We start from the raw sequence: 25,739 nt of genomic DNA, 5'->3' as shown, positions 1-25,739 counted from the left end.
GGAAGACTTCTCTTGTTTCAGGAGGATTACCCTGAGTGAGACACCAAATTGGAGTGATGTGGAACCTTGTATCAAGTACCTGATCGATAAGGGGTGCAAATTGATGATATAAAGTGTTTTGATCAGGTCAGCAACCTGAAGAAGTTTACGGAAAGTTGCAATAGTGATGAAGAGTTCAGTAATTACTTGCTAGCACACCAGAAGTGAACCAAATATTTTGAGAAATCCGAAAACATTGAGTGTCATTCAGAACTGTTAAAGATTGCACAGTTCTTCTTTCCTATTCCTTCTCACAATGCAAATATAGAGCGAATTTTTTCACTGATGCAAAGCCAGTGGACAAAGGAAAGGAACAACTTGAATGCTGAGTCTCTGAAAGGAATTCTACTTGTACAGGACAACTTCAGACAAACTTCTTGTAAAGACTTTCATGCCTTTTTAAAAAGCAATCAACCACCGCTGAGAAAAATGCGATCTACAGAGAAGTATGTGTGGACACATGAGGAGAAAGAAAACTGAAGAACTGGTGAAAGGAAAGGACTCACTACATATAAAGAAGTACAGTAAACTTTAAATAATTAAACTTCACTTTTGAGGCCATATCACTTTTTCTTATATATACTCAATATAGACGACATGTAGCGCACAGCATATACAACAGTATAAAAACACAATACAACGCGAGTTGGTAGATACTGGTGTAAATACCCCCCTGTGGCGTGTCCTCTTTTTTGAATGTTCAAATAGGGTAACCCGACCATAGGTACAACCATGAGAGCAACGAGCCCTAACCCTTCCCTCAGGAGCCGAAGCCAGACCCCGCCCCCCCAGCCCCGCCCTCAGGGATGCGAGCCCCGGGAGGCCCCGCCCCCAGAGAAACCAGCCGCCGCCCAGCGGCATCAGGGCCCGATCCCGCTCCGACCTGTGGAAGGAGAGTCCCCGGGCGCGGCTCTCCCGGGTGTCCCGGTTCGGACAGTTTATGGCGGAACAGGCCTTGGGCATCGTCCGGCAGAGCCCCGGGGGCTCGAAATCCCTATGCCGTCCTGACTACTCTGCCCCGGGTGTCATGGCGGCGGCGTAGGCTGTGGTTGGCCCCGACAGGGACCCATCGTCAGTTCCGCCCCTGCGCGGATTGGACCCGGCGGGGACCCGTCGCCCCGGTCTTTTCTGGGAAGGAGAGACCATGGCGGCGGAGCCGAGCAAGGCGGAGATTCAGACTCTGTTCAAGCGGCTGCGGGCGGCGCCGGCCAATAAGGTACCGGAGCGGGGCCGGGTCGGGCCCTATCCCGTGGCCGGGTCCTCCCGGTCGGGACTGGGCCCCCGAAGCCGCTTCCTGCCTCTCCTGCTTCCGGGGACGCTGCGGGGCCCGGCCCCTGCCGGCTTGGGGGGTGGCCCCCCGGATTGTGCCCCAGCCCGGCCTCGTGTGCCTGCGGCCTGGCAGCGAGACAGGCCCGTTGTCCCCTGGGCTGCCCGGCTGCTTCCCGGGTGGCGGCACCTCCGGGGCCGGTGGCCAGGCAGCCGGCCGTGGTGCTGGGGGCGGGCGGGGCGTTGATCCGCTGGAAGTGCCCCAGCGGCCCGGGGACGTCACAGCCGGGACGGTGTGAGCGGAGGCTGGAAGCGGATGGGGGGCGGCTGCCCAGCTGCAGGGGACACTTATTATTTTAGCATTTAATCTGCCAGCTCTTCTGTTCTGCTTTCGTGTGGAAACGGGGATACAACCCCACCCAGCTCAGACCTCCCTGTGGCTCCTCAAACTGATGCTAGGACCACCTCTCAGACCCTCTGTGACTTCCTTACTCTTCCTCGCTCTGGTTTCCCTTTAGGCCTGCTTTGACTGTGGTGCTAAGAATCCAAGCTGGGCCAGTATTTCCTATGGCGTATTTCTGTGCATTGACTGCTCTGGAGTCCACAGGTCACTGGGTGTGCACCTAAGCTTTATCAGGTTTGTATGTTTAGCACAAGAGTTGAAAGGGAGTGGGGATGCATTGTGGGGAAGGGAGAGATGTTTTGATCTGCAGATCAAGGATGCATTCACTCACAACATTTGCTTACCTTGTCATTATTGGAATTAGTTGAGGTTTGATTAGCAGGAGGACTTCTGTCAAGCAGGAGGCACTTTATTCTCAAAAGTGCACAATTTTCTTTATAGTTTGCTGAATGTGTAACACTTTGAATTTGGCTCTCAGGTCTTTTAACATATGAAGAAACTCAGTGAAATAGTCCTCAGAGCACCAATGTGTTACGTGCATTACCCTCAAGGGAAGAGCATCTGGAGTATTCTGTGTAAGAGCTGGAATACTAGCGAAGAACTTCACTCTTTTAAGCAATATCAATAAGAGGGGAAATGAAGAATGAAATTAGAGCTTAGATGATAAATGCCTGACTGAAATGGATAGACATAAGTGGTGTAGTTTGTGACAGGGAGATACCAGTAAGATTAAAAGAGAGAGAGTCTAAAAAATGGAAGGTGTCCAGTTTTAATGTATAGTGCTCATTGTTGAGCAGCAAAGAAGAAAAATGAGCAAATGATCTGTTCCACAGAAAAGCAAATGTTGAGGCGGATGAGTGGTATAAGGAAGAAAGGCCATGTCAGGAATATGTGTGTATGAGACTTACTCAAAGTGAGACCCATAAACAAAAGAATGAGGGAGTGCAGGCAGGCTCAGATGGTTTGGTCCTGTAAAGTCCAGTCTTGACAAATATGTGGATAAGAGAGTCCAGCAAATTAAGGCCAGCCCAAAGAATGGAGGGATGTCATAAAGGAAGAAGATGTATTAGCATGTGGTGTGATAGAGGCTGAGACACTGGACACAGCTCCCAGGGCACTTTGGAGGGCTCATAGCGCAGACCCCATTTGATGGCATTAGCTCAAGGAAGAAGAAGAGTAAGAGGTGGTGATGTATTGGGCTTATCCAGACCAACCCCAGCAAGGTTGATCATCACTGAACATTGTGTGGTGTTTTGTTCATGTCTCAAATGATAGGACTCCCAACCTTTCCATTGCAGAGATTGTTCCTCAGCCTCACAAGCCATGCTATCTTGGTGTTTCTCATGGTATTTAAGCTTCTTAAGACAGGGACTGTCTTTTTGTTGGGTCTGTACAGTGCCAAGTGCAATGGGGTCCTGGTCTATAATTGGGGTCTCCAGGCATGATTGTGATAGAAATTACTATTTATTAGTCTAAGTTTTCCCACTTCTTCCTGTTACTCTCTCTGCTGTTTATACCCTTTGGATGTTTACAGACTGGTCTTTCCTTAAGTCATTTTGTAACTCGAGTAGACCGATTTAGCTCTTCATCTTTATCGTAACTGAGACCCTCAGACCTTGGATCACTGTATTGCTCTTTTCTGATCTGCATCCGGTTTACCTTTTTGGCACTTGGATGCCAGAACAGAAGGTAATATTTCAGGCTCAGGTGCACATGCACCAGAGCTATGGAAGAAAGCTGTTCTCTCCCTGCTCACAGATATGAAACCTCTGCAACGTTTTTGGCTTGCTATAGTGAGCGACCCTCCTGTTAAACTTGCCATCTACAGTCTCCCTGAGAATTTCTACTTTCCAGGTTTCTCTCTCCATTTAGTATCTGTTCCAGCATGTGTTCCTCCAGATGTATATTAGGATCACTTTCAGAGCAGAGTCTTGTTTTGTTGTTTTCTGTCCATGTTTATAACCTTCCTAGATCTGATTTTGTTGCACCTACCTACCACCAACAGAAGTGTCCTAAACGTGTACCTGTTTCACTGGGTCCCAGGCTAATGTCCAGATGCTCAGTACGTTAACATTGCACTCTCCAAAACTTGTATGCTCTGCCCTTCAGGAGGACTTAACCGTTATTTGTTATGATGGTTGAGTAAGTGCCCTGTTTTGAGATCCACACCTATATGATATCTGACTCTTCCAATCAGGGCCTGGGCTGTAGCTGGTGTCTCTTTGCATACTGTTCTAGCATAGGATGGGAGTGTGGATCTCGCTCTTCATTCTGCTGCTAATGTTTCTGCCAGTATGCAATGCCCTTTTATTTTGAGTAGTGCCTTTCATATGGCTTGTAAACCCACCCCTATGCTTTAAAACGTAATAGGATGGGCTGAATATATGTGTCTTCAGTGGTGTGGTAGGATCAAATCCTGGAGAACAGGAGATGCTGGCTGGGATCTCCCTCTGAGTGCAATGCCAGTGGGAGACATTTTTACGTGGGCATTATATATCCAGTGTGGGGAGCAAGCCAGTGAGATCAATGACCATTACAAACTCCTCTTAACTCCAGTTACTGGGTGGGAAGTGAAATAGGAAGGCTACAGATATCCCACATGCTTCCAGAATGGTGTGACTAAATTGCAGTGAGATGTCAGGCTCTGGCTCTGCAGGCTGATACAATGCTCCTGAATCCAGGACACCTACACCTTCTTGATATAGCTGATTTGTTCTTGCACAGGTCTACAGAGCTGGATTCAAACTGGAGCTGGTTCCAGCTGAGGTGTATGCAAGTGGGCAGCAATGCCAATGCGGTGAGGAATCTCTATAGGCATTTTGTTTGATTTCCCTTTCAGTTGTGAGCATTCTCTGCTCCCTGTGTGCCCAGCTCCTCCTGACATGGCTTTCTTGGTGCTTGGGTACCATTCTCCTCTCACTCTCTCTGGAGACCTGCAGGAGAAGAGAGGCACTTTCATTTTCCATCTCCAGTTAAGGGGTCAGAACAGTGACCCTGGTGGAGATTAGAGACTCCTGATATATAGGACTGTCATTTTCCTAGATCTCCCTTACATGAGATCTGAAGGGGTTTTTATAAAGATAATGGAGTTCTGCTCAGAAAGAGCCTAGAAGCCCTGCCCCATGCTGTGATTCAGAAGCACTCCTCCCTGGGAAGGGCTGGTAGTGAGTTCTTGAATCTCTGGATCCTGGAAGAGCAGGATCCGGGTGAAGGCGGAGTTGAACAGTAGCTGGTATATTTCTGGGGAAAAGCACTTTACTCCCCTTACACCCCTCATTCTCTGGGAAGTTTCCTCCTCCTGTTACTGCTGCTCTCAAGTTGGTTACTGATGTCTGATGCTTGTGGGAGTTTGACTTGGCTGTCTGTAGACTGATTATCCGCTTTTCCTCAGACTGCCTTCTTCCGCCAACATGGCTGCACCACCACAGATGCCAATGCCAAGTATAATAGCAGAGCTGCCCAGATGTACAGGGAGAAGATCCGGCAGCTGGCGAGTGCTGCCATGGCCAAGTATGGCACCAGTGTAAGTGCTGACCAGCCTGTACCACAGTGAGAAAGAAGCATGATGCTGATTGCTGAGTCATATGTGATGTCTTCTTCCTTTCAGCTCCTGGTAGATGGACTGAGTGGAACCCCAGGCCATTCCCCTGAGAAGAACGATGCTGACTTCTTCATGGAGCACACGCAGGTGAGACAGATCAGCTAGATGTGGCTCTCCCTGTGGAAAGCTGCTTTGCCAGCTTGCCAGCCGCCTGCTTTCACACCTAGTTTGTATGAAAAGGGCTGATTGCAACTGAACTTGGTAATAATATGGAACTGCAGCCTGTGAAGACTACAGTTCCCAGCCTACAGCATGGTCCAGGAGTGGAGTATTGCAGACTGGAACCTCTGACTGCTGCCACTCTGCATTGTAGGCGAAGGACAGCTCTGAGCACCACTGGGGAACTCTGTCAGCTCCTTTTGGCCTATAGGCCTTGTTTTGACCACCCCTTTACTACCTAGACTCTTTTTTTAGACTGTTATGCCAAGGACATGTAGCCAGCAGGAGCTTGTGTACAAATCATCCCTGCTGTTTGGAGGTCCAGGTCTGTTAGATTTGGGTTACTAATAGTGGGTGGAGTAAAATGGGAACAGACCTGAAGGAATGTAGGATAGTCAGGATAGACGAGTCTTCTACCCTCCCTCAGGGAGCCAGGTGGGGGTTATCCCCTCAAATATGGGAAGTCCTTCATCTCAGTCTAAATTGTGATGGCATCCCTGGTTTATCTATCTCTTGAATGAGACCTCTTGTCTCCCCTACCCCACTGCATCCAGCTCAGCTCCATTCCCACTCACTGGTGATTTCTTGAAACTCCTGAGGGAATGCTGACTGGCCCCTAATGTCATCAGTGTCTCCGGAGAAACTATGATATGTGCATGGATACATGTTATCCTCTTTCGATCTATAACTGGGTGGAGTCACTATTCACCTGGGGTGGGATTGGTAACTGTACTGGGTCATTTATCCCTTTGAGACTCATTGTAGCATGTTTCAACCTTTAAGCTTTCCAGTACCTGGGATGTGGCAGAGGCCGGTCAGAATCCAACGTTGTCCTCAATAGAGTCTGAGAGAGCAGCAAAGCCATTGGAAACCAGCGAGATGCCACGTGAGTTCGCTGCTAAACAGCTTCTCTTCCAGCAAAGAATCTCACTGTGCTGGGGTTGGAAAGGTTCAGATTCTCCCTTGCTCCCTGCATGGGCAATGAGTGGAGGTTCCATGCAACATAGTGTTGGAGTTCCGGTGAAATGGATATGTCTGGGAAACCCATTCTGCTCCCAAATCCGAGAGATTGTGCAGTTCTTCGCTCTCCTTGCAGCATGTGCATGGAAACAGGATCTTTATGACTCGGGGTTTGCCTGACCTGTTTTCTTGGTGCCCATCTGCAGATCTCAGAATTATTTCTACTGCAGCCTTCTTCACTGTCCCTCGCAATAGATGGGGTCTGCATATGGGGTGCATGGAGCAGGGGCAGGTGAACCTGTTTCCAGGTAGATGTTGCAGGGAGGGATGGGAGCCACAGAGAATCCGGGATGTGGAAGAAGTGCTGCTCTTTGAAAGAGCTTCATATATTTCCCTGTAAGCTGGCGCTCAATGGTTTCTTGACTCCCTTAATGAAGAAATTTTTAGAAGGAGTAACTTGCTGAATGAAGACCCTATGTCAGCTGCTGTGAAGAGTCATTTGTGCTCTGCGGATGTTGCAGCTTTCTGAGAAACATCTGGAATGCATCTGTTAGGGTAGGGGTACTGTGAGCCCCCTGTCAGGCGGGAGAGGCTGTAAATCTGTAATCTTCTTTCCTCACTATAGTCTGACTGCTCATCTTGTCTCCATAGAGTCCAACCAAGGCCCATCTATTGACCTGTTGAGTACATCTCCTAAAGCTCCTCTGGGTAAGTGAGAGCCTTCTGGTTTCTCCTACATCAGTGCCTGTCCTCTCCCTGTTACACTGTCCCTGAATCATTCTTGTTTGGCTCCAGCTGGCTCTGGGCCTGGCACAGTAACTGTATGTGCAGGTTTTCTCTAGTGAGATCAGTAGAGCTGGAACTGGCTTGAGACCAGTCTCAGTTCTGTAATAGGAATTTATCCTCCTGTGGAGTCTGCCCTCTGGGATCTGTTGTTGGCTTTCCAATCACATTGTGCTCTTGGCTCTCGTTAAGTTACCCAGAGGCCCAGGCTTTGCAGTCATTGATTCCACTCTATGTACTGGAGACTTCCTGCCCCGTTCACCCTCCCCTTCCAAATTTAAACAGGCATCTCATTCCCATTAGTTTGCTCCCATTGTAGGGTTTAGCACAGGTGACTGGAGCTTGACTGCCCTAGGGACACTCTCGTAACTTTCTAGGAACCCAATGACAGCATATAATTGGCATACAATCAGCTCACTTCAGCCTCTTCTTCAGTATGGAGGTGTGGCCAACAGGGACGGCAGGTCCCACGATGCTGTCCTCCATCTGGCTCTGTAGTGTGTGGCCGGAGCCTGCATCTCCCTATTAGGAAGTGTGTGCGCTCCTGGCCTGCACTGTGCCCAGGCCTGTTGTAAACCTTAGTCCAAGAGTAAACCTTTCACTCCCCGTGTTTTTCTCTCCCTCAGACGCGTCCATGTGTCTGTCTGCACAAGGGTCTGCTCCTGCCAGAGGTAACTGGCTAACAAATAGCCTGCACTGGCTGCTTGTGGCACCTCTGCCTGCCCTCGTCTGTGATTCTGCCTTCAGCCCTAATGTTGGCTTCCTGGGCAGCAGAGTACATCCAAACTTCTGCCCCCGAAGTGGCGGATTCCAGGTGGAAGGAAGGGTGTGAGAGAAGCTGCTGCTGCCTCTCTGCCCCATTGGGCTTTAGGACCCAACTAGCCTCCCGGGCACAGTGGGTCATTGCCCCCTCCAGATGTCTCCCTGCAACCAGGGGCACAGCTATGCTTCCTGTTGCTTGGACTCTTCTGGCTTTCTGGATGACTCTCCCTAGAGGCATCTGTGGTGGGCACCGACCTCTCTTCCCCCACCTCTCCCTGGTGCTACCTTTCCTTTCTGAGACAATGCTGGAGCTCTCCCAACAGACAGATCAAGTCTTTGTCCATTGACCCCACCTTCACCACCAAATACAGGACACCAGCTGCATGACATGTCACTTACTGGTGCAGCCAGAACTTCCCTCAGAGTGACATGCCTCCTATCCAGGCCCAGCCTGTGTTCCTGGAGCTTCTCATTCTTCATGGTGGTCTCACTGCTTCATTCTTGGCTCGGTGATGTCACCCGGGCTGTGCTGTGAAACTGCATGATGTGCCCTGGACTTTGTTGCAGCTGGGCTGTGGATTTTTGTGTGTGGGCTGCCGCCCGGGCTGTTATGTACTAACCCCAGCTTGTTGAGTGCTTTCACTCCTGCTCACTCACTCCTTCCTTCCTGTTCCAGAACTAAAATCTTCCCTCATCGGAAAGAAGAAGCCAGGCACTGCCAAGAAAGGGGTATGTCTGAGCTCCTGTTACAGGGGGCTCTCCCTTGCACCTTATGCATCCCTGCTTTCCGTCTGCTGGTCCCGGCTTGTTCCCTGGCACCTCGCTTTGCTACCCTTTTGAGGCTGCCTCTGAACCTGGCCCTCCTTCTGAGGTGTCTGATGCCTGCTGATGAAACCTTTTCTTTCTGCCTGATTAGCCAGTCGATGAGGCTCTGCTCTACCGGTTCTTCCTCCCCCTGCACACTCAGTGCCTTGCTAAGATGAAGGCAGTGAAACTATCAAGCCTTGTGGTATTGTGAGTACCATAGGTGGGCCCAGAATGCACCTGGCTAATCCCATACTGCACTGCACAAGTAGTTCAGCTCACTCTCTGAGTGCTCTCCCTCTCCTCTGAAACATCAGTCGCTTGCTGCTATGTGGTGTGGGGCACTGAACCAGAAAAGCTGAAGGCCTGATGTGCTGGGTATTTGTGATGGGCTCTGGATGTCTTAGGGAGAAATTCTCACTCTGGGTCTGTTTTATCCAGCTGGGTGGAAAAAAGGGGCTTGGAGCCCAGAAAGTGAGCAGCCAGAGCTTCAGTGAGATAGAGCGACAAGCCCAGGTGGCTGAGAAGCTGAGGGAGCAGCAGTCGGTGGAGTCGAGGAAACAAGCTGAGGAGTCCATGTGAGTGTCAAGCACTGGGGAAGCCACGGTCATGGGCTGAATACTTGCTTGCCAGGGCAATGAAATTGGCATGAGGTTGATGCTCTCTACCCTGAGAACTCTTAGCCTGTAGGTGCTGAACAAGCAGCAAGGTAGCTCTCTAGGCAGGAGCAGGAGGTCATCTGAAGTAGGAGTTGTCCCTCCAGCAAGGCAGAAGCAGCATTGCTGTGACTGTATTTGATTCAGTGCCTCTGAAAGGGGTTTGGGTGGGTAGATGTGGCAGTTCCCTGTTGCTTCATTGATTCTGGTTCTATTCCACTAATGCCATTTTTGGGCCTGATCCAAAGACTGGGCTGGGATCAGGACCTGCTGTCTGTGCTCAAAGACTTTATACACTAATTAAAAATATGTCTCTTATAAGAAAGTGAACACAATATGAAATCCTAGTGTAGATCAAGCTACATTGAAAAAACTACAGCATGCCTTTTCTATGCTAGGATTTTACAATGTGATTACTTTGTCATTGCATAAACCTACCGTTCCCAGTGTAGATGTGACCAGAGTGATTTCCCCCCCACACACACACACAACACCAACGCTCCACAGTATCCACCTTGGGGGAGAGGTGACCTTGTATCCACTACTGTTGTTTCCTTTAGAGTCACTTCAATGCGACTGGCCTATCAGGAGTTGCAGATCGATCGGAAGAAGGAGGAAAAGAAACTTCAGAACCTGGAAGGGAAGAAACGCGAACAAGCTGAGAGACTGGGCATGGGATTGGTGTCCAGAAGGTATTTATTTTGGGGATGCTTGGGGTGGTACTCTGCTGCAGGAAAGACTATCTGGGGATACTTTGCTCTGGCTTAGATTTGTGCGGGAGCCTGCTGCCATCTTAACAGATAAGTGTTTGAATTTTGATTCAGAATGCCTGTGTGATGAGCCGTGGCTGGAATCACTTCCATCCCTGGAGAGGATGAGGCGGGCCCTGCACTCAAAGGGTCTTTGACCCCTGGGCCTCATTGGCGGCATTTGCCATCCTACATCATCATTGGGTTATGGGGAGGTGAAATAACACTTGGTATCTCAGTCCAATTCGTCCAATTGCATCATGGGATGGTGCTGGAGCCAGGCTGTACTGGCTCGGGATTCTTAGCACCCTCACCTTCTCAGGGTCAGCCAGTTCTAGTTGAAGCAAGATGCTGTAGGGTTGCGTGGATGTTGCCACGCCCTGGTTGGGGGTTCCTAAAGCTTGAGGCTTGACTCCCTGCCTTGTTGTTAGTTCTGTGTCTCACTCCGTGCTGTCCGAGATGCAAGTGATTGAGCAGGAGACACCAGTGGCTGCGAAATCTTCTCGCTCCCAGCTGGACTTGTTTGAAGATGCCGGAGGCTTCACATCTGGACCCCCCAAGTAAGGCTGAGCCTCATTGTGGTCTTTGGCTTAGTCCTGTTTTTTTTATGGCTGACCTAGCTGAGTCCCATGTGCTTGGTCCCTAGGTACAAAGATAATCCCTTCTCACTGGGAGATGCCTTCGGCTCGCGATGGGAAACAGATTCCTCCTGGGGTGTTGACAAAGGGGAGGAGGAGGCCACAGTGACCATCTCCAGCATCCGGCCCATTGGAGAGAGGTAAAGGGCACCACCTTGCTGCTGCTGGAGCTCAGACTCTGGATCCAAGGGGCGGGCCTTGCAGTGAGGTGGAACTAGGCTGGTGTCCGAGGGGGAGCCAGGCTAGTGTCTGTGTCCAAACACAGATAATTAAACCCCAGCCCCACAAGCCTCTTCCATGCCTCGCGCTATGAGCAGGATCTATGGAAACCTCATCTCCATGGGTACAGCAACCAAAAACAAAATAGAGCCCTCGGTGTGTCACACAGAGGAGTCCCTTGGGCTAGGTCACTGAGACAGGAAGTACCCAGTATCTACACTGGCTCCTTAGTGAAAGGGACTCTGGCCTTTGACGCTCCTAACAGGGAAGCCCATGGCCTAGCGACACAATGGGAACTCTTGTACTGATCTCAAGGACCAAAAGAGTTAAAGGTGTTTTATAAACTTCCACTGTCCAACATTAGAATAGTGATGCTTTGGGGGTTCTTTCTACGGCCTTGGTTTTACTTGGTTCCTTGGCAAACACCCAAAAGCATTCATTCCAGTGTTGAAAGTTCAGGGATCAAATCCAAGGAATTATAACAAAAACATTTACAGTGAAACTGGAATTGCAAAACAAACTTCATTAAATCTATTAAAATCTTTCTTTTTGGAGGCAAAATGTCAGAGCCTCTTATTTTCAAAACAACCTTTTTTGATGAAAAAGACAGGGTTAGTTGTACTCTGTGGTATAAAGGATGTTTACTTCTCTTCTAAGAAACAGACATAAGGTGAAGGAAGGAGGGAATAGAAAAAGTAAGAGAGAGATAGCTGCTGTTGATGGTTTTTTGGAATACTGGATGGCTGGTCAATTATGACTACGTGCTTTGGCTGTTAGGCTGACCACAGCACCGGTAGCTTGGACGCCAGTTTGTTCTGGTCAGGGATGTCCCCTGATTGGGTCTTGTTTCCTTAGACTGGGCAGGATTGTGGTCATCTCATCTTGGTGTGCTGATGCAATGCAGTTGATTTCAGGATTTGATGAAAAGCTGAGAGAGAGAGAGGATAGGAGGAAGGAAGGGGGGTGGAAAATAACACGCAAGGAAGGCAGGCAGCACATGATCTTACCTAATTGCCAGCACTGCATAGGCTGGAATCCCCACTGATGGGCTGAGGACTGGATGGCATGATGATATGATTTTCAGGACTCACAAGTGAAAAACAAAGTTCCTTGAACAAGAGCAAAGCCTAATGGTTTTCCTCTTAGAAAGAGAGTCTTTCAGTTTGGTCTGCTCCTTCTGTCTGAGGGTCAGGGAAGATAAGATGAGACAAGCTGGGGATGTAAGGTGGGACAGGAGAGCAATTTGTTTATTTTCAGTCTCTCTTCAAGAACCCCAAAAAAGGGGAAAAACTTGGTGGCATAGTTCTTTTTCCCCCCACTCTCATTATTTTGTCCACCAATCAGTCCTAGTGTCCACCACGCCAGTTTTGGTTCATTAACTTCCGGATCCACATCTTCTGTTTTTATCAACCATGGTTTCAACAGTCCTTGAACCATATCAGCAGGCCCTTTTTTGTTTGCACTGATCCAGTTTCTCTGTATGATTCTCTTGCACTTGTTTAATAACATTCATTATTGAAAACGTGACCTATTTTCCATGATTAATTTTCAAACAGGCAGAAAGTTATGGGTGATTGTGACATTTATTTATGAACTTACCCATACTTTTTATATTTGAGCTACAATTGGGGGTAAATTTTTAGGGCTACTAATCACAACAGAACCTCATGACCGCCAGTCAAACTCAGCTTTACTAAACTGCCCTCCTGATGGGGGGGATCAGCAGTGGCTCTTACCTGTGGCTTTGTAGGTTTGCTTTGAGCAATGTGGGTGTCAGCAGAGTGGAGCTGATAAGCTGCCTTCCTTGCTGCTTCAATGAGCACAAAGATTTAGTGAGGTCTCTCTCCTGTCTCATCTCCCTCAGACCCACCAATAGGAGGGAAGCAGAGAGCAGGACATCTGCAGTGGAATCAAATGAAGCTCGGCAGAAGTTCGCTGGGGCCAAAGCCATCTCCTCAGATATGTTCTTTGGGCGGGAAGCAGATGCTGAGGTAAGTGCCACACTTACTCCCGCACCTGCCTTTCCTGCTGTACTTGGGCTGGTACTTGTCCCCTGGCCTGACTCTCTCCCATCCTGTCTCAAGCCCTGGTTTTATCCCTTTTTGTTGTAGCTGAGTCTGAGTCTTCTGCTTTCTCCTTGATGCAGTATGAAGCCAGGTCTCGATTGCAGCAGCTCTCTGGCAGCAGTGCCATCAGCTCCGCAGACCTCTTTGGGGAGGCTGAGAACACACACTCAGCAGGTTTGTTAGTACCTAGCGAAGGGAGGGGAGCGGGCAGACAATGGCAGACTCCTGGATCTAAGCCTAGAAGGGTCATGGCTGAGGGGCTGCTATGGAGCTGAATAAGCAGGGCCTGCTGGGAGGGGGCTATTCTTGTCCTCAGACCCCAACCCACGCCTTTTGCTGGCTCTTGGCAGGTGGTGTGTCAATTGGGAACGTGCTGCCTGCAGCTGACATCACCCAGTTCAAGCAAGGAGTAAAATCTGTTGCTGGCAAGATGGCCGTCCTAGCCAACGGTGTGATGAACTCTCTCCAGGTGAGGCAAGGGTGTTCCTCACTATGGCCAGGGGTGGGGATCTGAGTGTCCTACCTACTGGGCATGTTCAGATGCACAGCTGGGTAATTGAGTTGAATTTGCACCCTATGGATTTCAGCCTCCTAGTTCTTGCCGCATCTGCAGGAAGCTGTCTTCCCTTGTCCCCTGCTTGGGCTGTGCATATACAAAGTGGGTTTGCAGGGATCAGTTCCTGTGCAGGCATTTTCATGCTACAGTTAATGACAGCTGCCCTCCAGTAGCTGAGACCATTCCATGCCACTGTAGTAATCTGTTTTGGGGCTGATTTGAGAGCACCTTCTTGTGCTGGTAAAGAAGACCCTTTATTGCCCTAAGGTCTCCTTCCCCACAGTGCATCCCTGGGCAGAGCCCTCCAGGGTGGGGCTGCTTTCCTCTGACCTGCCCTTTGGCCTGGCATCCCAAGTGTTGGTGATTAGCTCTGTGCTGGTCTGTCTCTCAAGTCCCTAGGAATGTTAAACATCACAGGGTGTCTCTGTCTCCTCATAATGTGAGTGGTTGGGACAATGACTCAGGGTGTGTTTCCTTCCTCAGGATCGCTATGGCTCATATTGATGACCCAGGGACTGCAGCTCAGACGAATGCCAGCGAGAGGCACCAGTCTCACCTTGAGTTGCTTGGAGTTATGCTGCAGGATTCTGTTTTAGTTTGTCTGGGGCGGGGTGGGTGAGGTCAACAGAAACAGAAGGGGATGAGGTGATGCCCATGCCCAACATCGTTTCCAAATAGTTCTGGAGTCTCATCTGTATTAGAACCAATATGCCCTCAAACCGAACCTTCAGCCGCTAGGGTGGGAGGCCTTGTCTCAGAAACCCCACATTGTTCTGGACTGTGAGACAGGAGGTGCAGGTAGCTCCAGCCTGCACTGGCCCATAGCTTGTTGTCTCAGCAAGTGACTCTATTTAGGGAGTTCCCACTTGCCCCCTGTCATCAGGTCCACAAGGAAATGACCCCCATGTGTCTTGCTCAGTGCTGTCACCCCTTCTCCATACACAGGCTAGTATGGCTGGGGAGGGAAGCTCCATTCAGTCACCACATGGCAGGAGCAGTGGGAAATAGCAGTAAATGTTGTTGTGAAAATAACATTGGGTTTTCCTAGGACCTGCAGGAATCTGTTTTGGTAGCCTAGTAAGTGGGAGCATCTCCCTTCTGTAAATTAAGTCACACTTACTGATGTTTCTGTAAATCAGCATAGACAGAATAACCCCAGCAAAACAAGAACTTAGTCTTGTTACATCAGGAGGCCAAGCTTAGGCCTGGACTCCAGAGGGAGCTGAGCATTGCAGAGGTATTGCAGGCTAGGTGTAGAAACCCAGGATGTCTTGTTTCCCAGGCACACCTCTTACTCAGCTTCTTCCAGCTAAGCTGGGGCTGTGATAGGGTTGCCAGTTTTGGTTGGACATGTTCCTGGAGTGTTCATCACATGACATTATCTTTCATTAAAGACTAATCTTTAATTCCTGGAGACTCCAGGACAATATTGGAGGGTTGGCAACCCTAGGCTGTGCTTGCTCTGCTTGAGGAACAGATCAGAGCCTCTTGGGGGGTGAGGTGGCCTGGGGCAGAGAGGAATTGTATAATGTCTAGTGTCAAAGCACCTTGCCTTCTGATGGCTCTCTGCTCCCGATCAGGAAGTGTCAACCATGTTAATACTCACAGGTCTCCCCTAGAGGGGGCCCTTGAGGGCTGGGCTGAAGGCACTTAGCAATGAAAAAAGGGCTCAACACTCTTACAAATGAAAACTAAAATTCTGTGTGGAAATGGAGGCAGTAGCCATTTGTTCTACTGGCCCAACTTCCACTCAGGGCAATTCAGCCAGCATAGCTCTACCCAGCGCCAAGTCCCCCAGGTGTGCTGGGCCTCCTAGACTGGTTTGCACTGACTTCTTATGCTTGAATTTCATGCCCCAGCCCCCTCTTTGGTTCCACTTGTTCTGTGCACACAGAGATGGAACAGCACAAGCTGGACCCTATTCCTCCCAGCACAGCGGTTCTGGGCCTTTTCCTTTTTGAAATCACTTTAGCTGAGTAACCCTCTCTGTGGGTAGAAGAGGCAAAGGGCATTCCCCTTTCCTTTCCCTCCCAACAATGCTGCTTTGATGCCCAAGTAGCAAGGGCCTGGCACCAGCCAGGACAGGAGCATAGTGCAGAGTATACTGAACCTCTGTGTGCAGCACACCTACCTGGAGCTAAACTAGGTTGAGTTCCTTCATGCTGTACTACTGAAGGGCAGGATCTCTTCATTTTGCCTAATTCTCCCCTAATTTTAACATGGGAATTAAATTATGGTCCAATACAGTTCTGTTTTTTTTTTTTTTTTCCCCCTGAGTACTTGTTGGCAGAGGAATAGCTATGGATGGTCCTCATCTGTGCGGACTCCCCTATGAGTCTGTCAACCTGTAAGGTGTAGTAGCACAGTGGCTACAGCTTGGACCTAATTCCCCTGTAGGGGCAGTGACTGTTTCCCTCTCACATTCTAATGTGTGTTTGGTGCCTAGGTCCTACAGTGATGGGGAGATTTGCTGGAGGGGGGAAAGCCGGGGGAAAGCTCTAGCCATCTGATTTAAAGGCCCAGCAGGTCTTACCACCCTCCTTTCTGGGGTTGTTCATTGTACAGTGCAGACACCCAACTTTAACTTGTACAGCTGCAGGATCTGAGGATCTGCCTGCCTTGCCTTCCTGCAGTTCTCTCCTATCCCCTGTGCACCTCCTCCAGATCCTGCTCACTGGGCTCTGAAATATGCACTGATGCTTAGATTTTAACTATTAAAATTGTCTTGGAGCAAAGCAGCGGCAGCCTCTCCAGCTACTCCCTGTCTGAGGGAGAGGATGGCAAAGGCTGGTGCTATGGCCTGGTGCTCCTTCTGTTCTGAGATGGGAAGGGATTTCTCTTCTCTGGACTGTTCGTATTATTGAGGAGATAATGGTATTAATGAGCTGTTTGTGGCCGGGCTTGGGGCTCAACCGTATAAGGGGGAGTGAAGTGGAACTCTTTCCTTCAACTAAATAAAATCAAATACCTGTATGTTCTCTGGCTTGTCTCTTTCTAGAATGGGCCTGGGGTGCTGGGTGGTGCAGGGAGGTGTGAGAGGGAGCAGGCTTGAGCAAATGTGGGCAGCTCCCCCTTCTGTAACATGGGCTACATGAGGGATGCTCTGTACTGGGGCAGGGCTGTGTTCTGATTTGGGTTCTCAAATCACTAACCACCCCCTACTCATCTGATTCTTTCCGGCTGGCTTATGCTGGGCTATGCAGCTTACTGGAATGAGGCAGCAGCGAGTGGAGAAGTGGGTGGCGGATAGAGCAATCCACTTACTAGCAACCTTCCACCCTTGCCTTGGAGCTGAAGCTGGCGTGGTTGGTCTAGGGCCAGGCCAGCCCCTGTGTGTTACACACTAGTGTAAGTGGCAGCTGGACCTGGCTCAGGCTCTATCAGTAAACTGCAAGTAACCATCAAGCCACCAGTTGGGGAAAGTGATGCTCCGCTGTTTGGGATTCCTAGAGCAGGCCTGCACATCTCGTAAAGCGGCGAGGGCCATATTACTCCAAAGGAAACAGCTGAGGGCCGAACCCCCCCCTAGGACTACCTAGCCCCCAGAAACACAACACACACACCCCAGCACCCTCCGCCCCGCAGAAACAACCCCCCCAGCGCTGCCCGCCCTGCGGAAACAAACTCTCCTTCCCTAGCACCGCCCCACCGAAACAGCGGTATTGAACCTTGGTAATATGTTATAGCGGGCCCCTAACGTAGTATAATTAAGGTAAAAGAAAACTGTCTTTTTGCTAGAAGTAGAATAAGATCTTCCCCCCCACTTTGTAATCAATTGCCCTGTTGAATGAATGAGGGTGGAAGGCAAGCACCTCCAGACAGCTGCAACCCTTGGAGAGGGGATGGGAGCTAGACCAGATCAGTAGAACAGGTCAGCCACCGACTCACCACTCGCCTCCTCAGCTCACCTGCCCCCCTGCCACTGCCCGCCGGCTCATCTCCTCAGCCCCCCGGCTCGCCTACTCACCCCACGCCACTGCTTGCCGCCTCAGCTGCCCCCCCACCACTGCCCACCTGCCTACTCACCCCCCTGCCACTGCCCGCCCCCTCAGCCCCTCTCCCTCACTTGCTGCTTGCCTACTCACTCCCCACGGGCCGCACAGTGAGCCCACCTTCTCACCACCTGCGGGCCGCACAGTGAGCCCACGTGGGCCGCATGTTGTGCAGACATGTCCTAGAGAAACCAAGCTTAGGTGGAGCTAAGGTTGAGAGTTTAGAACAGTATCTTAGAATAAACTACATTAAAGGGATGTTGTAATTATCTCAAAACCAAGTATGTTAAACCCTGGAATGTCAGAGTTAGGTTTTAAGTTTAACCACTACATGAATTTCCTGAGTTTATAATTCTTTGGGTTGGGATGATTATAATATTTCTCTAATGTAGTTTAGGGTAAATTACTGATCTCTACTCAACCTTAAATTTATTTTATTGTAGCTTTTGGTTGGAGGGAAGTGGCATTGACTGAGCTTGTGAGGTCTTGGCGTTGAGTTGAGTGTATTTCTCTGTTTAGAGGTAATATGGTAACTTTTGAATGCTGTATTTGATCACTTCCAAAATGTCAAGGATTATTTTAGCTATCCATGTGCAGAACTCTACTGATTTTGGTGAAAATCAGTAAAGTGGAAGGGGTAAAAGGGGGGCAGGGGAGATGCATGGAGCTCCTGGCATCTGGCTAGTAGGGCCATTTAGCTTCATCCAGGTGTCTAATTGTCTACACATACACCTCTACCCCGATATAACGCGACCCGATATAACACAAATTCGGATATAACGTGGTAAAGCAGCGCTCCGGCAGATCAAAGCAAGTTCGATATAATGCGGTTTCACCTAAAATGTAGTACGATTTTTTTGGCTCCCAAGGACAGCGTTATATCGGGGTAGAGGTGTAATAGGAGCATTTCAACACATTCCATCATACTAATATCCCCATCACATCACTGTCTATCCTCTTTGAAAGAGAAAGTAGGATAAGGATTTGAAGGGTGGAGGAGAATAGGGGCCTCCATAGAGGCCTGGGGCACCGTGGAGTGATGGAGTGCAGAGCCCCTGGGGTGGGGTTGAAGAGAGTCCCTGAAATAGAGGGAGATTGGAGGATGGCATGCAGGGAGCTTGTGAGGAAAATGGAACGACGCAAGGAGCTGCTGATGTGTGCAATGAGCTTGGCCTATAGAAGCTATGACATGAGCCATTCTGGTGTAATATGTGACCACTGAACAAACTCAATGTTACCATGTGCTATTTCTAATCAATAAAAAATATAAAGTCAAAATTAAAAATGATTTAAAGCTAACTTTTATAGCTAGATTAATTGGAGACAGCACAGCAGCTGCTTCAATTAATCTGGGTTTACAGCTGCTTTGTTTTGCCAGAGCAATGCAAATCATCTGGACTCTTCACCCCACTTTTCCCTTTCTTGCTGTCCTCTCGAGTCCCACTATTTCTCATACCTCCTTACACTCCTGTGTGTGCACACCAGTTTCCCCTCCCTTTGCCACCTCCCATATTACCCTGTGCACATGCATACCCTAACTTCCCCCTCCCTCCTGCCCTATCTGTTAAGGGATCAGCTGCAGTGTGTAACTTTTCAAAAGATACTTAGGCTCGGAGTCGGTGTCTATATTTGCTGCTGTTCTCAGTAAAGGTCATCATGCAGAAGTGTCTTGTTTCAAAATGGCTGCCAGCAATGGGACTGAAGCCACAGCTAACATCAAGGAACATTTTGTGTGAGAACAATGAGCGATCCTTCTCAAAATGGCTACCAGCTGTAGGCCACTATGGCTCAGGCCTCTGCGAACAATGGGAGATGGCAGTCATTTTGAAAAAGGGCAGTTCTTTGGAATTCTGATGGAGACCATATTGTATGCTTCTCTGCTAAAGGAGAAACTTTCAGCTATGAAGAATAACTGGGGGGAAATTACTATTAATCCTACAAGAAAATATTCAAATTCAGCTGTGATGCAAGATTTCAGTGAGTTTTAATTATAGGGGATAGTTGTAGAGTCTGTTACTCTGTCATTACTGGGGGCTAAAGGTTTTGATCGCTAAATTTTTGAAGGACCCATTTTTAATTAACTTTAATTCCTAAGCTAATTAAGAGTTTTACTTGTAAATTCTCAGGAAGTTCATTCCTTACTCAAACTGCTGTAATTTTTGGAGGGATGTTCTGTATTTTGCATACATAACAAAAAGATTGAATCCCTTTTGAGTTGAATTTTGCACTTAAACTGATTTGTTACTGAGCTAGCCATAATTCAGTAGGGGAAAGACCTAGCAGTGTTAATGCTGCTTTTGCTGCCAGTGCAGAGGTTTTGAGTGATACTGTCACTCTGAAGCTTAGGTCTGAACTCTCTGGAGGCCTTCAATCTCTAGGTTTGTGACTCTGTAAAAAAAACAAAAAACAAAAACAAACAAACAAAAAACTCTGGGTCTCAGGAACATCAAGTTCCCTCCTTCGGTCACCAGGACATCAAATGAATGTGTTAATGTTTAACAGCGTGACCAGAGGGCTCTCTATTGAGCTGTAGGAGAGGTGGGGAGCAGAATCCATTGCAGCACATGAGAAAAAAACTAAGTCCCTCCTGTCTTTAACTAATTTGCTCTGCCTTGTTTGGCCTCAGACACCAATTCTACCCCTCCCTGCCATGTTCCAGGCTGTGTTCAGTTATTATTGGGCTTGGGCACTATACACCATGCCCTTGTAGAACATACCTCCACACAAGTGTGGAGGAGGAAGTCACTCTCTGCCTCCACGTCAGCCAGCAAGAGAGCGTAGCTGGTGAAGCATTGGCCTATAAGAAAAGCACAGCAGAGACACAGCCTGAAGTGGCCTGGGTGACCTGATAACTAAAGTCCAAGGGGGAGGAAGTTGGGTAGAGCAAACTCCTAGGCCAGAGATAGAAGAGAAGATATCTGGGCCTAAAGGAATCAGCAATGGAGCCTGCACAAGGCTCCTCTTAGTTCCAAATCTTCTTGATAAGAGATGGTGCTGCTCCTAAGTTGTAACAGGAGGCAGGTGGAAGAATCAGCATGGGAGGACAGTGTACCTGGCAGTCTCTGCAAACTAACCGGGGCTAGGGTAATTTGTAACTCATAGCACAAATTTTAGAGGTGCAGAGCATATTCAGCTCGTTTATTTCAGCTGGGAACTTGGCTGCTTCGTATCTCCAAGAATATCATAGCTTATTTTTGTGTGCTGGGAGTGCAAGAGATAAGACTAACCAGAGATAGATACAAAACAGTTGAGCTTGTGAGGGAACAGAGATGTTTCTCAGCACTTCACTGTAGCTATCCACCATGGCCACCTTGGGGGGGAGGGAGGAGGCAGAAAAATCCCCTGAAACAGCTACACAAAGTAGGAGTTAGTCTGATACTTCAGAGCCAATTTCAGGGCCTTGCAGTACTGAGGGAATTCTGAGTATGGGGTTGGGGGGAGGGGTTGAGTGTAGCGGGTGTCAGGCTTATGACTCTTGGCACATTGGATGAGGTAGGGTCTGAGGTGCCGTTGGAGGTGGGCTCTGCTGTGCTAACTAAGGTCCAAGCAAAGTCAGGCATGTGGATGACAAACCAGCTTTGGAAAAAGGCAGAGGCCCAAGTGGCTGATCACAATGTGTGGCACAGCTGGCTGGCCCAGGCCCCGTGAGAAGGGCAGGAGGGAGGCAGTTGGCAAGCTCGGGGGATACTCAGATGATGAAGGGAGGCTCTGGAGGCTGCGAACGGGGTTCTGGGAACTGGAAGGATGCCCAGGGCCAATAAGCAGGGAACAGGTCAGCTGGGGCCCAGGGTCAGGGAAGGTGGTGACGTGATGTAGGGAGAAGCCCTGGGCTGGGATCACTTCCTCTCCCCGGGCCATTGCTGGGGGTCCCGGCACCTCCAGCCAGGGGCGCCCCGAGCCGGAGCCAGAGGGGAGCTTTTGTTCCCTCCCTATGTGCCCGCCCAGCTCCCCATCGGGCCTTGCCGCGCTGCCGGGGCCGGGCTGGGGCAGAAGCGCGCGCGAACGCAGTTGTAGAACGCAGCGTCAGGCTGCTGCGGCAGCTACCCCGTCCCTGCGCATGCGCCAGTGAGACTGTGGCACCGCGTGAGTCGGGAGCTGCGGGCGCTGCGCCTTAGGCGCGCGGCGGGCGGGATGAGGCCGCGCTGCTCTCGGGCTGCGCCCCCGGGGTCAGGCTATGAGGACGCCCCAGGGCGCAGTCACTGCGGCAAGTGGACGGGGAATCCTTGGCGTCCTCCAGCGCCACAGCAGTGAGCTAGCGCCCGGCCCATCGGCGTCTACTGAGCTGTGGCTAACGGAGCCCCTGCGCTACCCTGGCTCAGCTGACTCGGGCTGTGGCGCCAATAGAGCAGGGTAGCAGCTCTGAGACTCTCCCCCTCATGGGGTCAGAGCCCAGGCTCCAGACCAAGCCTGAATGTCTACACTGCAGCTTTAGAGCCCCCACCCTGGGGCAGCTGGCCTGGGCCAGCCTTGGCAGTGCCACAGTCTGTGACTGCAGTATAGACATACCCTGAGTTCCCCTTGGGGTTGTGGAATATGTGTGTTGGGGGTTTGAACTCAGGTGCAAACCTAATTTCTCCCACCCACCATCTACACACAGATTATGCTAACTCAGGGCTTGGACTACTGGGGGAATTCTGTAGCATGTGCAGAATTCATGTCCCCTGCAGATTTTGTTTCCGTATAGAATACAGTAACTCCTCACTTAATGGGCCTAGTTATATTCTTGAAAATGCAACTTTAAGTGAAACGATGTTAAGCAAATCCAATTTCCCCATAAGAATGAATGTAAATAACGGGGGTTAGGTTCCAGGGAATTTTTTTCGCCAGTATACATATACAGTATACATTTTAAATCATTTAAACAATTTAATACTGTACTCACCAAATGATGATTGTGAAACTTGGTTGAGGAAGGGGCGTAGCGGGGTTGGGGTACGGAGCCTTGCCCGCTCCCCGGCTGGAATGCCAGGCGTGTGGAGCAGGGCAAGTCCCCACGTCGTGACCCTGCTCCCTGGCAGGAGTGCCAGGTGGGCAGAACTGGGCAAGGCCCCGCTCCCTGACTCTGTCCCCAGCAGGAGTATGGAGCAGGTGGAATCGGGGGAGCCAAACAGTGTTATAAGGGAACATTGCAGGACTTTAAAAACGTATGTTCTCTAATAGGTCAGCGAACTAATAATAAAACAACGTTAACCTAGACAATGTTAAGTGAAGAGTTACTGTAATCTATTCTCCTGGAGTGGCACTGCAATTACACCTTTTGCCCACCAGGGTCTGCTGTGGCACCAGAAGAGAGGGCAGCTGGCTCACACACTGGAGCAGCTAGCAATGGAGAGGGAGAGAGCAGAGACTGCTTTTCTCATGGTGACATGACTGCAGGACCAGGTGAGGGGGGACAGTACATGGGGAGGATGGACAGAGTGGGGAACACAGGGCTGTTGGGGGAAGTCACATAGACTAGGGTTCAGAAGGACTAGTGGGGGATACCGGGGTGGGGGAACAAGAGCTAGTGGGGTGATAGCTTTGCGCCAGAGCTGAATGGGAGCGGGGTATAGGGTCACGTGGGGGGAGGATGGTGCAGGCCAGTTGGGGATGGGGCAGATATTCCTGAATGCGTGGGAGAGGCTAGGGGTCAGCTAAGGTGTACATGGGGGAGGCTTCTCAATTCCCTAACAATGTCTTCCCCACCACTTCAAAGAAAAAACTATTTCATACTTCTCCCCCACAGCCACCCAACAACCTTCCAGGTTCGCTCCCAGGCTCCCAGCAATTACTTCCTTCTCCCTCAGCTCCTCCGTTACCCTTGACTCCCCCAAGCCTTTGCTCTGCTTCTGAGGGGTGTGGGAAATATGTTTCTGTATTGTAGTTTAAATTAATTATTACTCAAAGTTCTATATTAATATGCCTAGTAAGGAATTTGTCAAAAAACATGTCCTGAATCTTTTTTTGGTGTCTATATTGTTACAGACGTACTTGCTGACAGGTATTTTGAAATAAACTACCAAAATAATTGAAACTGGTGTGATTGTTTTGTTATTTTGACAAATAAAATATGCAGAATTTTAAAGTACTGAGCACAAATTAAAAAAAAATAATCTTGGCACAGAATTCTCCCAGGAGTAGCTTGGAACCAGGGGTGGAGGGTCCAAGCCTGAGTCAAGTGGAGACCTAGGCTTTATGCCCTATTGCTTTGCCTACTGGCCTAGTGTTCTGGGAGTTAGCCAAAAGTATCCCACAAACCCACAGGCTTACTTACTTCCTTTGTTCTCTGGACAATCAAGTTTGGTGGCCAGTCCAGTTTTTCTCCACACTGCAGCATGAGTGAAGGGTTAAAGCAGCCACATTTTGGGAGGGACTAGAAAGTCTGGGATATGGGTGGTTGGACCAGGCCCTCCCCATAATGCAGTATAGACATTGGAGTCACAGGTTGGGACTCAGGGTTCAACAATTCCTAACCTGGGGTTACAAATGAATGGAGATGGTCAAGCCTCGGGTTAACAAACTCTGGGTCTTATAACTTCAGTTGTACTAGCCTTGGACTTACATTGCTATGTAGACATAACCCCTAGTGCATGAGTTCAGGGTGGGCTGCATCTACACTGCAAAGCAAAAGGCTTGATCCCTGGATCCTGGCTTGACTCAGGCTTGGACGCCTCCATTCCCATGGGGTCCTGGGATGCTGGCTCTGAGCCCTGGCTTAGAATTTGCATGTAGATGGAAAGGGGGGTTAGGCTTGGGCCTGAGTTTGAACGATGGATTTATACTGAAGTGTAAACATGCCCTAAAAAACGCCCCCATGGCTCTTCATTGATCTCTTTCCCTGCTGTGGTAGTGGAGGGTCAGAATGCCCAGGAAGCCTATTTGAAGACTTCGATATCTGCCTCACACCGATCCTGTGAATGAAACAATGCTAAACGTCTCCCCCTCCCGGCCTGAGACATCTCCTTCACCCCACCTGCTAAGGATGCAGCTCATGCGTGAAGTGATTCATCAGAGTACTGAAAAGAGGCAAAAGTTCAGGCCTTCCTGGGTATTGCAACAATTGCTCCTTATGCACCCTATAGGTGAACCAATAAGTCAGGGCATTTGAAGCAAAGTAGAACTTGGGCCTGAGTTGAAAGAGAAGATGGACTTTGGCTGTGTGGTTACTAGAGACCTAAGCTTGTGGACTAGCCTCAGTGTTACCACTAGAGACAGGGTGTCCATTCCACCCAGGCTGATTGGGTGCTAGTACTGAATAACAATTACTCCACTGTCCTCTGGGGGTCTAGTCCCACAGTCCCTGCTACAGCTTACTAAAGCAGTGGTTTCTGGAAAGCTTCTGGGAACGCAGGGGAATTGTGGGAAAAGGGATCAAACTCTAGGGAAACTCCCATAATTCCCAGAGGAAAGCACATTAAGCCCTAATGTACTGGCACCATTTCTTAGAGCCTCCCCCCCAAAGGAAGCTAGAGTGAATGCTGAGCTCATGCTTGGTGAGCAAGGTTTCCTTAGGAGCTGCTGAAAAGCAGTCATGCAGTATCTGAGGCAGCTGTGGTCAAGCAGTGCAGAGTGTTCTGGCAGGCCCTGTGAAGCGACAGACTAGCAGCTAATGGTGGTTTTGCTGGAATGGCCAATGCATCATAATACAGGCTCAAAATTAGTCTTTCATTAGTGAGCGCTGAATATAAACACATTGTAGACCCATGCATAACATGAAACAAAAGGATAAGGGGCAGATTCATCCCTGCAGTAGTGCTAGGGCCACTGTAGGGACAGAGGGAGGTTGCTTGTGCTTGTGCTCTTGCCATAGAGTAGTGATCATTCAGGCCCTATATGTGTCCATATCAATGACACAGCCTCCTTTAAATCTGCAGCTACCAAAGCCACGCTAGCAGAAATAATACATAAAAACCAATCTATAGGTCAGAGTTAAGGTTCTTGTGATGAACAATGCATCTCTTTGTGCTGGATAAGAATCATGTGTTTACTATATAGGAAGTGTAAGACCCTTAATTACTCATGCCTTTCCTTGCTTTTAACTGTGCGGTTTATACGTGGTTGGTAAGTACATTGATCTCAGAAACTTTACCTGGTTTTTGAAACAAAG

General features: G+C 49.4%; 1 protein-coding gene across 2 annotated transcripts; it reads left to right on the top strand.

Moving 5' to 3' along the window:
• The first annotated feature begins 1,122 nt into the window (after window positions 1–1,122).
• On the top strand, window positions 1,123–16,634 carry ARFGAP2 (ADP ribosylation factor GTPase activating protein 2). 2 transcript variants are annotated; one of them, XM_065595218.1, is made up of 17 exons: window positions 1,123–1,255; window positions 1,824–1,942; window positions 4,433–4,505; window positions 5,100–5,231; window positions 5,316–5,396; window positions 6,252–6,354; window positions 7,080–7,136; window positions 7,838–7,882; window positions 8,650–8,702; window positions 9,219–9,355; window positions 9,994–10,125; window positions 10,614–10,742; window positions 10,829–10,960; window positions 12,904–13,030; window positions 13,186–13,279; window positions 13,456–13,574; window positions 14,145–16,634. In XM_065595218.1, exons 1-17 carry the CDS (start codon window positions 1,184–1,186, stop codon window positions 14,163–14,165), a joined length of 1,626 nt encoding a protein of 541 aa, XP_065451290.1. In that variant the 5' UTR covers window positions 1,123–1,183; the 3' UTR covers window positions 14,166–16,634. The 2 variants fall into 2 exon arrangements, with proteins under 2 accessions (XP_065451290.1, XP_005302344.2); XM_005302287.4 differs by lacking the exon at window positions 7,838–7,882.
• Window positions 16,635–25,739: the final 9,105 nt, after the last annotated feature.

Source organism: Chrysemys picta, chromosome 4 (genome assembly GCF_011386835.1).
Source record: "Chrysemys picta bellii isolate R12L10 chromosome 4, ASM1138683v2, whole genome shotgun sequence".
Lineage (NCBI taxonomy): Eukaryota > Metazoa > Chordata > Testudines > Emydidae > Chrysemys > Chrysemys picta.
This window is presented reverse-complemented; position numbering and strand designations above follow the sequence as displayed.